Below are 13005 nucleotides of genomic sequence, written 5' to 3' on the forward strand. Positions count from 1 at the left end.
TTTGGCCTATCACACATTGATAAAATAACTCCAGAAAAAAGATATATTATCGACCTTTTGATTATTTTTTGCCAAATGTCACATTCATTGCTCCAAATTTGCACATCAACGTCCAAACATTACTGTTTTCAAAGCCCTTTTTTTCCAATTACGTAGACAATTTGAGAAACAGTATGAATTCTAAAGCAAATAAAACAAAAAAATATATATATCAAATGTTTTATCTTATTAAATTTGTATACTCTCTATTTATTCCTCGAGCAATTTAAAAAAAAAAAAAAATTTTATTTGTATTTATTTATTTTATTTTATGTATTTATCTATTTTTTTCTTTCCTAAGGTTTTTACTTACATGTATTTCACTATATAATGTAAAAGATTTTGTGAATTACGGAACTTTCTACCCTTGTTGTCGTATACTATTATGTATATTTACTGTTCAATGTTAATTGTTCAAATAAAAAACAAAACAAAACAAAACAACAACAACAACAACAAAAAAAACAGCGCGGTTTTACTTTACGTCACTTGACATGCAGTACCACCAAACCGCCAGCTAGTGTCGCTGCCGAGCTGGCGCTGCGTTGGCTGCAGACGGCAGAAGTCAAGCAAAGAATTTCTGCTCCAGCTGATTCGGTCGCCATCTTTGTCGCGAACATAAACAACACCAGTGAGTTACGTCGGCCTCTGGATGTTCCGCTGTTTATTCGGAAGGAAGGAGCGACAGTTCCCCCGCCGCAGAGCGTGTGCTTCCACCCGGACATGGCCGTTAACGTCGCCACCTGAGCCGCCGTGTCAGTGGGGTAGGAGTGTTTTGTTTTGTTTTTTTTAATTTTATTTTTAATTTTTTTTTTTCTTCCACGGAGCTGTGGGGTCGTCAGCTGATGTTAAATGGGTTGTTGTGTTCGTGTGCGTGATGCCATGACAACGGTGCGGCTGTCCTTAACGCTCCGTGAAGCTATTTAACACAGTTCTATTTCTATTCGTTGGTGTTTGGAGCAGAATTAGCCGCTAAATGTAGCTGTAGTGAATGTGTAAAGCCACTAACACACAGAGGCTCAGTGCGCAGACTCCAGCCTAAACAGGCCCTTTAAACATGTATTAATAGAGCCAAGACTGTCACTAGTGTCCGTGGAAACATCCAGTCCTCATGTCTGTGTTTTTCCGCAGAGATGGGGATCCTGCGTGGATTTCCTCACCGGGAGGGAGCGGAGGTTTAAAGGAGGCGGGGAGGGGAGGGGTGGGGAGGGGAGGGGGCAGCAGAGGGGCCTTGCTGCTGCTCATCATCATCATCATCTCTGACGTCATGGACCAAGAGTACGAGAGACGGCTGCTGAGGCAGATCAACCACCAGAACCTGCCCACGGAGGCCCCCCTGACCAAGGTGAGACAGGTGAGGGTGCGCACTACTAGGAGAAGTTTGAGCATATCTGTGTGTGGTGTTAACCCTTTCATGCAGGAATTACACTGGGTTACAAAAAAATGTTTTTTGCAAGTTGTCTAGGTTTTTTCAACTGATTTAGGACCATTTTGCTCTCTCTGTCTGTCTCTCTGCCTCTCTCTCTCTCTCTCTCTGTGTCTCTCTGTCTCTCGCTCTCTCTCTCTCTCTCTCTGTCTCTCGCTCTCTCTCTCTCTCTCTCTCTGTCTCTCTGTCTCTCTGTGTCTCTCTCTCTCTGTCTCTCTCTCTCTCTCTCTGTCTCTCTCTCTCTATGCTCCCAATCAGGAGCTGGCTGCCCTCGTTCATGTCAAAGAGCCGTTTCGTTCGCGACCGACACATCACTGGCTCTTCCACATCCCTGTGACTCTGTCATGTATTGCCTTGTTTTTACCTGTTTTCTGCCATTATTGTCATATATTCATATAATGTGCTCCTTCTGTTCCTTTTTTGAATTTATTTCCTGCATGTGATGGTTTTTGAGATGTGCAGAATGTGTCTTTGCTCAACCTCTGTGAAGCACTTTGTTCTGCACCTTGTATGAAAAGTGCTTTATAAATAAGTAAAGTGTAAGTGCTGGTGATAACAGGGGGTCCAGCGGCCCACACCGAGATCACTGCACTACATGCAAAAAGGAAAATAAGTGCTTTAACGAAAAACAAAAAAAAAAATACTTACACAGCACTCAAATCCAAACTAGGAGACCCCCCCCCTCCCCCAAGCTCTCTAAGTGCAAGAAATTGTATGTGCAAATTGGCAATGGGAACAATAAAAACCATAAAAAAAAACTGGAAAAAAATGTTGTAGGAAAAATATTTAACCTCTTACCCTAACCCTAGCCCCAACCCTAACCCCAACCCTAGCCCCAACCCTAACCTCAACCCTAACCCTAGCCCCAACCCTAACCTCAACCCTAACCCTAGCCCCAACCCTAACCCCAACCCTACCCTCAAACCTAGCCCCAACCCTAACCCTAGCCCCAACCCTAACCTCAACCCTAGCCCTAGCCCCAACCCTAACCTCAACCCTAACCCTAGCCCCAACCCTAACCTCAACCCTAGCCTTAGTCCTAACCCCAACCCTAGCCCCAACCCTAGCCCCAACCCTAACCTCAACCCTAAACCCAACTCCAACCCTAACCCCAACCCTAGCCCCAACCCTAACCTCAACCCTAGCCCTAGCCCCAACCCTAACCTCAACCCTAACCCTAGCCCCAACCCTAACCTCAACCCTAGCCTTAGTCCTAACCCCAACCCTAGCCCCAACCCTAGCCCCAACCCTAACCTCAACCCTAAACCCAACTCCAACCCTAACCCCAACCCTAGCCCCAACCCTAACCTCAACCCTAAACCCAACTCCAACCCTAACCCCAACCCTAGCCCCAACCCTAACCTCAACCCCAACCCTATCCCCAACCCCAACCCCAACCCTAGCCCCAACCCTAACCTCAACCCTAACCCTAGCCCCAACCCTAACCTCAACCCTAACCCTAGCCCCAACCCTAACCCCAACCCTACCCTCAAACCTAGCCCCAACCCTAACCCTAGCCCCAACCCTAACCTCAACCCTAGCCCTAGCCCCAACCCTAACCTCAACCCTAACCCTAGCCCCAACCCTAACCTCAACCCTAGCCTTAGTCCTAACCCCAACCCTAGCCCCAACCCTAGCCCCAACCCTAAACCCAACTCCAACCCTAACCCCAACCCTAGCCCCAACCCTAACCTCAACCCTAAACCCAACTCCAACCCTAACCCCAACCCTAGCCCCAACCCTAACCTCAACCCCAACCCTATCCCCAACCCTAACCCCAACCCCAACCCTAGATCCAACCCCAACCCAAGCCCCAACCCCAACCTCAACCCAAGCCCCAACCCCAACCTCAACCCTAGCCCCAACCCTAGCCCCAACCCTAACCCCAACCCTAGCCCAAACCCTAGCCCTAACCCCAACCCTAACCCTAATCCTGGCCCTAACCCCAACCACAGCCCTAACCCTAGCCCTAACCCTAACCTCAACCCTAACCCCAACTCTAACCCTAGCCCTAACCGTAACCCTCAAGCACTAATCGCGTGGTATTTTACATGGAGTGAACATACATATAATGCGTACAGATAACGCGCCAGTTAAAAGTGGCGTGTTATCTGTACGCAGTTCTTGATACCACGTTGATTCAAGAAACAACTGACTTTCTTTCCCCACATTAGTAGGTAGGTTATACTGTGTACATAGTGCATTATGTAGAAGATATACTTATGTAAATTAGGAGTTAGACCTAATATCAAAGAAATATATTGATTTTATGTATGTCATTATATTTGGACTGCAGCTGTAACTTCATACACTTACTCATATTTTATATCTTAATACTACTGCTGTTTATTCATGTTCTATGACTTCATATCGGTGTGTTGAAGACAGAAATTACATGATGACAAAGGGTTTCGTGTGACTTTAAGATCCTCTGAAAAACATTAAAAATATGAGTTGTCGGAATTTGATTTTCTGGTGTTTTTCTGTCCTTCTTAGTGTGTGAGCGCTACTTGCAGTCCTGTCAGTGTTAAGTCAGGGGATCGCTTCATTCCCACCCGCGCTGGAAGCAACTGGAGCATCAACTTTCACTACGCCAACGTGAGTGAGCGTGTTATTTGTTTATTTATTTATTTATCGGCTCATTCAGCTCCTCATGTCACACTGTTTCAGATGAAGGTACTCTAGGAAACGACAAACCTTTCTCTCTCTCTCTACAGGAGAATTGCCGCTCTCCCAATCAGAACCATAAAGCAAAAGACGCCAGTTCAGATTCAAGCAAAGGTGCGTAACCTCAGCGTACGCTTTTTTAACCTCCACCAGGAGGTATTGTGATCACTTTGGTTTGTGTATTTGTTTGTTTGCGTGTTTGTTTGTTAGCAACTTTACGGGAAAACTATTCCAACCATCTTTACCAAATTTTCCCCACAGATAGGCCTAGGCCCTGGGACCAACCCATTCAATTTTGGGCCAAGTAGGCCAAAGTTCAAGGTCACAGCAAGGTCACAAAATCTACAATTTTCCTATCTCTCATCATTGAGCAATTTTCCAAAAATTCATAAAAAATTCTAAACAACTCCGATTAGCCTCCAATTAGATCTGTAGACCTGTAGCTTAGAACAATATCTTGTTTCTGGCACCAAATTGTTCACATCCACTGTGGAATGTGGACTCTGTGGACATTTACATTTAACACTGAAAATTCCATTTACCACGCATTTAAAATTAGAACTCAACAAATATTGATTGGAGTTTAATATAATTTGACATACACATGACTGGTACCAAGCTTCAAACTTTTCTGCTGCATGGCACAACCTGGAAACTGTTGAATTTAAAAAGAAATAGTCGATCCACACATGCACACCATTCGGGGTGCTTGGCGGAGGTTTGCGTTGTCTGAACACTTGTTTTAACCTGTATCCTCGTAGATTTAAAGCTTCTGTTCTTCTATGAATCCTGGGTTTATCTCTCCGCTGCTTTTACTCATTTCCAGATGCTGTGGCGTACGCTGCCCTGCTGAGGAATGAGTTACTGGGAGCAGGAATAGAGACTGTACCCGACCCTCACACAGACGACCGCCGCCATGCAGTCCTCTCTCAAGACTCTCACAGCCTTTTTAGGGTAAGGACGATCAATAATCTCATCTATTTCACAGTCATTTGTAGCTACACAAGCTGAGGGCAAACTTATGCTTATATAAATGAACAGACTTTGACGAAATGGGTGAAACGAAGCGGTGTTGAAGATGCACAAGTTGAAAGATTGACTCTATAGCTGGCAAAACCTTGGGTTGTAGAAACTTATTTTCAGAGTCATTGATGTTTTGTGCATTTTTGTACATTTACTTGATTATTTTGCCCATTTTTGTTCATTCAGCTGATTCCTTTGTTCATTTTTGTTTATCTAGTTAAGTCTTTTTTTTTTTTTTCAGTTTTTGCCCATGTTCCTGAATAATTTAGTCATTTTCATTCTTTCAGCTGGTTCCTTTGTTCATTTTTGTTTATCTAGTTCAGTCTTTTCATAATTTTTGCTCATGATCCTAATTATTTAGGTCATTTTTGGACAATTACTTGATTATTTTAGTCACTTCTGCCCATGTTCTTCATTGTTTTGGTCATTTTTGTTCATTTAGTTGAGTCTTTTCTTAGTTTTTGCCCATGTTCCTGAATAATTCAGTTATTTTTGTTCATTCAGCTGATTCCTTTGTTCATTTTTGTTTATCTAGTTCAGGCTTTTCTTAATTTTTGCTCATGATCCTAGTTATTTAGGTCATTCTTGAACATTTGCTTGATTATTTTAGTCATTTCTGCCCATGTTCTGCATTGTTTTGGTCATTTTTGTTTGTTTAGTTGAGTCTTATTTTTAGTTTTTTTCCCATGTTCCTGAATAATTTTGTCATTTTTGTTCTTTCAGTTGATTCCTTTGTTCATTTTTGTTTATCTAGTTCAGTCTTTTCGTAAAATTCGCTCATGATCCTAATTATTTAGGTTATTTTTAGACGATTACTTGATTATTTTAGTCATTTCTGCCCATGTTCTTCATTATTTTGTCATTTTTGTTCACTTAGTTGAGTCTTGTCTTAGTTTTTGCACATGCTCCTGAATAATTTAGTCATTTTCGTTCTTTCAGCTGGTTCCTTTGTTCATTTTTGTTTATCTAGTTCAGTCTTTTCATAATTTTTGCTCATGATCCTAATTATTTAGGTCATTTTTGGACAATTACTTGATTATTTTAGTCACTTCTGCCCATGTTCTTCATTGTTTTGGTCATTTTTGTTCATTTAGTTGAGTCTTTTCTTAGTTTTTGCCCATGTTCCTGAATAATTCAGTTATTTTTGTTCATTCAGCTGATTCCTTTGTTCATTTTTGTTTATCTAGTTCAGGCTTTTCTTAATTTTTGCTCATGATCCTAGTTATTTAGGTCATTCTTGAACATTTGCTTGATTATTTTAGTCATTTCTGCCCATGTTCTACATTGTTTTGGTCATTTTTGTTTGTTTAGTTGAGTCTTATTTTTAGTTTTTTTCCCATGTTCCTGAATAATTTTGTCATTTTTGTTCTTTCAGTTGATTCCTTTGTTCATTTTTGTTTATCTAGTTCAGTCTTTTCGTAAAATTCGCTCATGATCCTAATTATTTAGGTTATTTTTAGACGATTACTTGATTATTTTAGTCATTTCTGCCCATGTTCTTCATTGTTTTGTCATTTTTGTTCACTTAGTTGAGTCTTGTCTTAGTTTTTGCACATGCTCCTGAATAATTTAGTCATTTTCGTTCTTTCAGCTGGCTCCTTTGTTCATTTTTGTTTATCTAGTTCAGTCTTTTCGTAATTTTTGCTCATGATCCTAATTATTTAGGTCATTTTTGGACAATTACTTGATTATTTTAGTCACTTCTGCCCATGTTCTTCATTGTTTTGGTCATTTTTGTTCATTTAGTTGAGTCTTTTCTTAGTTTTTGCCCATGTTCCTGAATAATTCAGTTATTTTTGTTCATTCAGCTGATTCCTTTGTTCATTTTTGTTTATCTAGTTCAGGCTTTTCTTAATTTTTGCTCATGATCCTAGTTATTTAGGTCATTCTTGAACATTTGCTTGATTATTTTAGTCATTTCTGCCCATGTTCTACATTGTTTTGGTCATTTTTGTTTGTTTAGTTGAGTCTTATTTTCAGTTTTTTTCCCATGTTCCTGAATAATTTTGTCATTTTTGTTCTTTCAGTTGATTCCTTTGTTCATTTTTGTTTATCTAGTTCAGTCTTTTCGTAAAATTCGCTCATGATCCTAATTATTTAGGTTATTTTTGGACGATTACTTGATTATTTTAGTCATTTCTGCCCATGTTCTTCATTGTTTTGTCATTTTTGTTCACTTAGTTGAGTCTTGTCTTAGTTTTTGCACATGCTCCTGAATAATTTAGTCATTTTCGTTCTTTCAGCTGGTTCATTTGTTCATTTTTGCTCATATAGTTTAGCCTTTTTGAAATTTTTGCTCATGTTCCTGATTTTGTTTTTTTTTTGTTTTTTTGGTCACTGACTTGATAGTTTTGGTCATTTTGCTCATGTGCCTGATTAAGTTGAATCTTCTTCCTTACACATGTTATCTTTTATATTTAAATAGACATAAAATACTGAAATATCTGGATGTATTTTCAGTTTTAACAAAATGGATCTGTTAAGACAGCTCATAATTAATTTTTAGGTTTGGTGATGCCATGTTTCTCTTTGGGTCTTTCACTAAAAAAGTTTAGTATCCACAACTTTATAATAATAAATTCTCTGACTGTGCTGTTTTTTATCTGTTAGATCTCTAACAATAATTCTGCATTGTGTGTTCATTTTCCACAGTACACTGTTCACACTAAGAGAGTGCCTTTCGATAGCGATAATGAAGTCTCACCATACTCCCTTTCTCCACTTAGTAATAAGAGGTATGAAAGATCTCACTTGCTGCTCATCATATGCTGCTGCTTAAGCCCTCGTTAGCAAAATTTTCCAAATCCTTCTTGATGTTTCTGCAGTCACAAGCTGCTCCGCTCCCCTCGTAAACCAGCACGTAAGATCTCCAAGATCCCCTTCAAAGTGCTGGATGCTCCGGAGCTGCAGGATGACTTCTACCTCAACCTGGTAGACTGGTCAGCAGGCAACCTGCTCAGCGTCGGCCTGGGAGCCTGCGTCTACCTGTGGAGTGCCTGCACCAGCCAGGTCCGACAAGAGTTTGAGTTTTATTGTAGAATATATCAACCATTGTGTTTCAGGGTTAAGGAAGTGGTAATTTATTATCTTTTTTGAATTAATAGGTAACACGGCTATGTGACCTATCAGTGGACGGAGACTCTGTCACGTCAGTTTGTTGGAATGAAAGGGTGAGCTGAAATGAATCTGCTGCTTGTAGCAGTCTTTTGAGAGAAGTGATAATTAAAATACAAAAGAATTACTTCTGTTGTTTGATTGGCTTGGATTTGATTGATCAGGGAAGTCTGGTAGCGGTCGGGACCCACAAAGGTTACGTCCAGATCTGGGACGCAGCTGGAGGGAGGAAGCTGACCAGTCTGGAGGGTCACTCAGCCCGAGTAGGTGAGTGGAACCAGACATTTCAGGAAGAAACTGGGATGAAACATAAGAAACTAATAACATCTGAACAGAGGTTTTTGTTTTGCACCCTCCTAGTTTGCTTTTTGAGCCCACACAGACCAGGGTTTTCATAAGATCAAAAAACATTTGAATTTTTAAAGCTTAAAACATCTTAAACATGGTTTTGAGGTCAGATTTAGTGCCTGGCTGAAAATGAATTTGAACCTTGTGCAAGAAAACATTCACATTAGGAGGTTTGGATGAAAGGGCATTAGTGTTGCATTGGAATACAGGAAGAGCATAACCAAAAAAAAAAGATCTTTAATTCTGTTCATAATGGAGTCAAAAAGTCTTAAATATGACTTGTTCAAATGTATCCACTGTCATTAGGCACTGGTTTTTAATCACTCACTGGACCAGCAAATGGATTTTTGAGAGCTCCAGTGAAATATGACACTCCCCCCTTTTACCCTTTGTGCCCAAGGTGCCCTGGCGTGGAATGGGGAGCAGCTGTCGTCAGGAAGCCGGGACAGAGTGATCCTCCAGCGGGACGTTAGGACCCCCCCTTCTGCTGAGAGGAGGCTGCAAGGGCACAGACAAGAAGTGTGTGGCCTCAAATGGTCTCCAGACCACCAGCACCTGGCGTCTGGTGGCAATGACAACAAGGTAAAAGGAATCAAATGACGCCAAACAACTGTCACTCTGACAGGATAGTTATGCAGGTCTTGAAGGTCTAAGTCTTAAAGTATGGAATTTTGAAATGCTGTTTTCCAGACCTTGAAAAGTGTGGAATTTTGTGTGAAAGTCTTAATAAAGTATGAAAAAAAGTTTCTCTCAGTTGAATTTTAGAGTTTGGTCAAAGGCTCATATTCTTGTAAGATAATAAATACATGAGGAAAGTATATAAAAAAATGGGTGTGGTTTCACTAACTGGTCAGTACTGGAATGATTGTAGTGAAACTGGTTTGTGTGATACCTGTGCACTTCTGTGATTTTCATATATTTTGAAAACGTTCCTGTCAGTAAAACATAATTTACTGTGAATTGTGCATTCATTCATTCATACATTTATTAAAATGAACTTTTCTACTACATACAAATGATACAATCTCAACCCAAAAAGTAGAAACACAAATATAAAAGTACATAAAATCAAGGTCATGTGGGAAAAAAATAGCAGTTTTGAAAAAGTCTAGAAAAAGCCTGGAATTTTTATTTTGATAAAGAGCAAGCACCCTGCTCTGAACATATCTGTACTGTCCATAACTGCTGACGTTTCCTGTCCAGTTGCTGGTGTGGAACAGCTCCAGCCTGCTGCCTGTACAGCAGTATAGTGACCACCTGGCGGCGGTGAAGGCCATCGCCTGGTCCCCACACCAACATGGCCTTCTAGCGTCTGGCGGCGGCACCGCAGACCGCTGCCTTCGTTTCTGGAACACACTGACGGGCCAGGCTCTGCAGAGCACAGACACGGGCTCCCAGGTCTGCAACCTGGCCTGGTCCAAACACGCCAACGAACTGGTGAGGACCAACCCACACTGAGATGATTCATAAGCCATACAGGAGCAGATCAGGAAAAACTGTACCTTCATTTTACATCTACAGATAAAAATAATGGACTTAAAGAATAGTTTTGCTGATATGATGTAGATCTAAATCAGGATCTTAACTAGTAGTGTATGAACTGGATGGTGTGTGTCAAAGCTGTCATAGTTTCACATTTTCATTAGTTTTTATTATGTGTCATTTTGAATTTTGTTTGAATTGCATTTTCTTTAGTTTAAATTTTATTTTTTGGCTGAGTTTTAGTTTTTTATAATTATTACCACTAAATTTTTTTGTAATATGCTGTTATAAAACTGTCACAGCAAAAAATACTGGAGGATTTCAGCCATTACAATACAAGGCTTATTGTTTGAAATAAACCAAGATTAAAGCTAAACTAAATTTTCACTATGTTCAAAAAATCATGGGAAGGAATGCTTCAAGGACCCAAAAAAGAGGTTGTTCGAGGTGCTCTTTGGAAAAAGGGATTCATAAAGTAGATGACAAACAGGAAGAAAACTCCAAGGCACTCTCTTTAAGCATTAAAATGCCTTTATTCTCATTGCATGGCTTCATAGCCTTCAAAAGGCTTGAAGCTGAAACGCGTTGAAGTGTTTAAGGTCTATATATGACCATGCCATGAGAATAAAAGCATTTTAATGCTTAAAGAGAGTGCCTGGGAGTTTTCTTCTTGTTTGTCATCAAATTTTCACTATGATTTTAGTTTATTTTGTCTTATTTTAGTTAATTTTTTTTATAAAGGTGCAATGTAGTTTCAGTTACCATGTTTTGTAAAAGTTCAGTGTTGCTTCTTATGTCACATAGTACCTTACTTTACTTTCATTATTTCATTAGTTTCTGTCTGTGACAATAACTTTGGTGCACATACCAGTTCATGCTCAACACCCGGTCTGTTCAAAGTTCCGTTTCAAATATTCCACTATTGAATATCACTATGGACGTTTAACTCTGTATGATTTACATCTTTGGTTCATTCATTTTCTGAACTGCTTGATCTTCTGTAGGGTCACAGGGTTGGTGGAGCCTTTCCCAGATATAAACGGGTTTTGCATTTTAATTCAGTATGCTCTTTGATTTGTTCCCAGGTGAGCACACACGGCTACTCTCAAAACCAGATTCTGGTGTGGAAGTATCCATCACTAACACAGGTGGCCAAGTTGACAGGACACTCATACAGAGTGCTCTATCTGGTGAGGAAAACAAAGCACGATCAGCCTTAGTCCTCTTTCACCTTCAAGCGTGTACACTTTAAACATGAGGCAGAAATGTTTGTGTAGCTTTATGAATGTGTTATTGTTACTACACACGTCTTTGTCTCTTGTTTTCTTATTGTGTCTTCGCCTCAGGCTGTGTCGCCGGACGGGGAGGCCATTGTTACAGGCGCTGGGGATGAGACACTACGTTTCTGGAATGTCTTTAGTAAGACACGCTGCACAAAGGTACGTTATTTTATCAGTTACAGTGTGAACGATATACCTCATTGATGCTTTTTGTAATTAAAGCTGAAGTTTTTGAAAGTCACACTGCAAAAATCTAAATCTTACCAAATGTATTTTTTCTCATTTCTAGTCAAAATACCTCATCACACTTAAAATAAGACATAATCACCTAAAGAGGAACTTTTCAGTGAAATATAAGAACTTATTTTTAGACAACAGATCTTGAAAATCTTATTTTAAGAAAACATACCAAGATAATTTTCACTTTTTCCATTGGCAGATTTTTTTGCTTAATTCAAGATTTTTTTTTTTTTTGCTTAATTCAAGAATTTTTTTTTACCTAATTCAAGATTTTTTTCCTTAATTCAAGATTTTTTTGCTTAATTGAAGCAAAAAAATCTTGAATCAAGCAAAAAAAAAATCTTCCAATGGAACAAGTGAAAATTATCATGGTAAGGTTTCTTGAAATAAGATTTTCAGGATCTATCGTCTAAAAACAAGTTCTTATATCTCACTGAAAAGTTACTCTTTTAGATGATTATGTCTTATTTTAAGTGTGATGAGATATTTTGACTAGAAATGAGAAAAATACACTTGGTTAGATTTTGATTTTTTGCAGTGCACTTGTAAAATATCCACTTGATAATTTAAAACATAGCTCTACACATGATTCTTATGTCCAAACGTGAGCTATTTGAGTCACCAAACAAAAGCGTGTCTAGGCTTTGTAAAGAATAACCCAGATTAGTGAAGTGAAAACCAATTTGACATGTTTTAATGGAATTTCATCCATAGGAATCAAAATCAGTGCTCAACCTCTTCACCAGAATACGATAGTGATCGTCGCGGGTCAGGACCGGTTCTGGAGAAGCCTGATGAGTTGTCGTGGAAACGCACCAGTCACATAATAAATAGCACTTACAGACTAGACCATCAACATGCAGTTAACTTGTTCATCACTGCACCAACCACCACGATGACAGCGCTTCTCTTAATCCACTTTTATACCGAGGATGGAGACCTGACTTCCAACGACAACTGCCACCCCTCACAGCGATGTCACTGATTTTAAAGAAACAGAACAAGAAAGCAGTCTATTGTCGGGACATGCCGTCTGCTTGAAAAGTTGGTCTTGTTTACTTTTCTGTTGTGGAAGTGAATATAATTGTTTTATTATATATTAGAAGTATACATGTACAAGAGTTCTAAGCTATACAGTCAAATGTAATGACGACACATTTTTAAAAGGCTCTCCTTTCTAATGAAGACAAGAAGACGCCGGGCTCGGGTGGGTTTCTATATTTTGATAATGTCTGAAAATGATCTACAACAGTATACATCAGAGGAGAAACAATAAATATGTGAACACACACAGTTGCTCATGCAGCTGCAAATAAACCTTTGTTTATTTTTTGTCTCTGTCCTTAAAAATTATGTAAGTCAGCTTTAGATTTCAGGTACATTCAC

At 39.5% G+C, this 13005-nt stretch overlaps 1 protein-coding gene across 2 annotated transcripts; it reads left to right on the forward strand.

The window, feature by feature from the left end:
• Window positions 1-582: 582 nt before the first annotated feature.
• Window positions 583-12936, forward strand: fzr1b (fizzy/cell division cycle 20 related 1b). 2 transcript variants are annotated; one of them, XM_030159403.1, is made up of 14 exons: window positions 583-803; window positions 1171-1393; window positions 3962-4063; window positions 4183-4246; window positions 4959-5086; window positions 7808-7890; window positions 7981-8164; window positions 8260-8325; window positions 8434-8536; window positions 9018-9199; window positions 9821-10054; window positions 11185-11289; window positions 11446-11538; window positions 12334-12936. In XM_030159403.1, the coding sequence occupies exons 2-14, from the start codon at window positions 1307-1309 to the stop codon at window positions 12373-12375; spliced, it is 1473 nt and encodes a 490-aa protein (XP_030015263.1). In that variant the 5' UTR covers window positions 583-803; window positions 1171-1306; the 3' UTR covers window positions 12376-12936. The 2 variants fall into 2 exon arrangements, with proteins under 2 accessions (XP_030015263.1, XP_030015264.1); XM_030159404.1 differs by having other exon boundaries at window positions 584-803; window positions 1171-1384.
• The last annotated feature ends 69 nt before the right edge of the window (window positions 12937-13005 follow it).

Source organism: Sphaeramia orbicularis, chromosome 17 (assembly GCF_902148855.1).
Source record: "Sphaeramia orbicularis chromosome 17, fSphaOr1.1, whole genome shotgun sequence".
In the NCBI taxonomy this organism is placed as follows: domain Eukaryota; kingdom Metazoa; phylum Chordata; class Actinopteri; order Kurtiformes; family Apogonidae; genus Sphaeramia; species Sphaeramia orbicularis.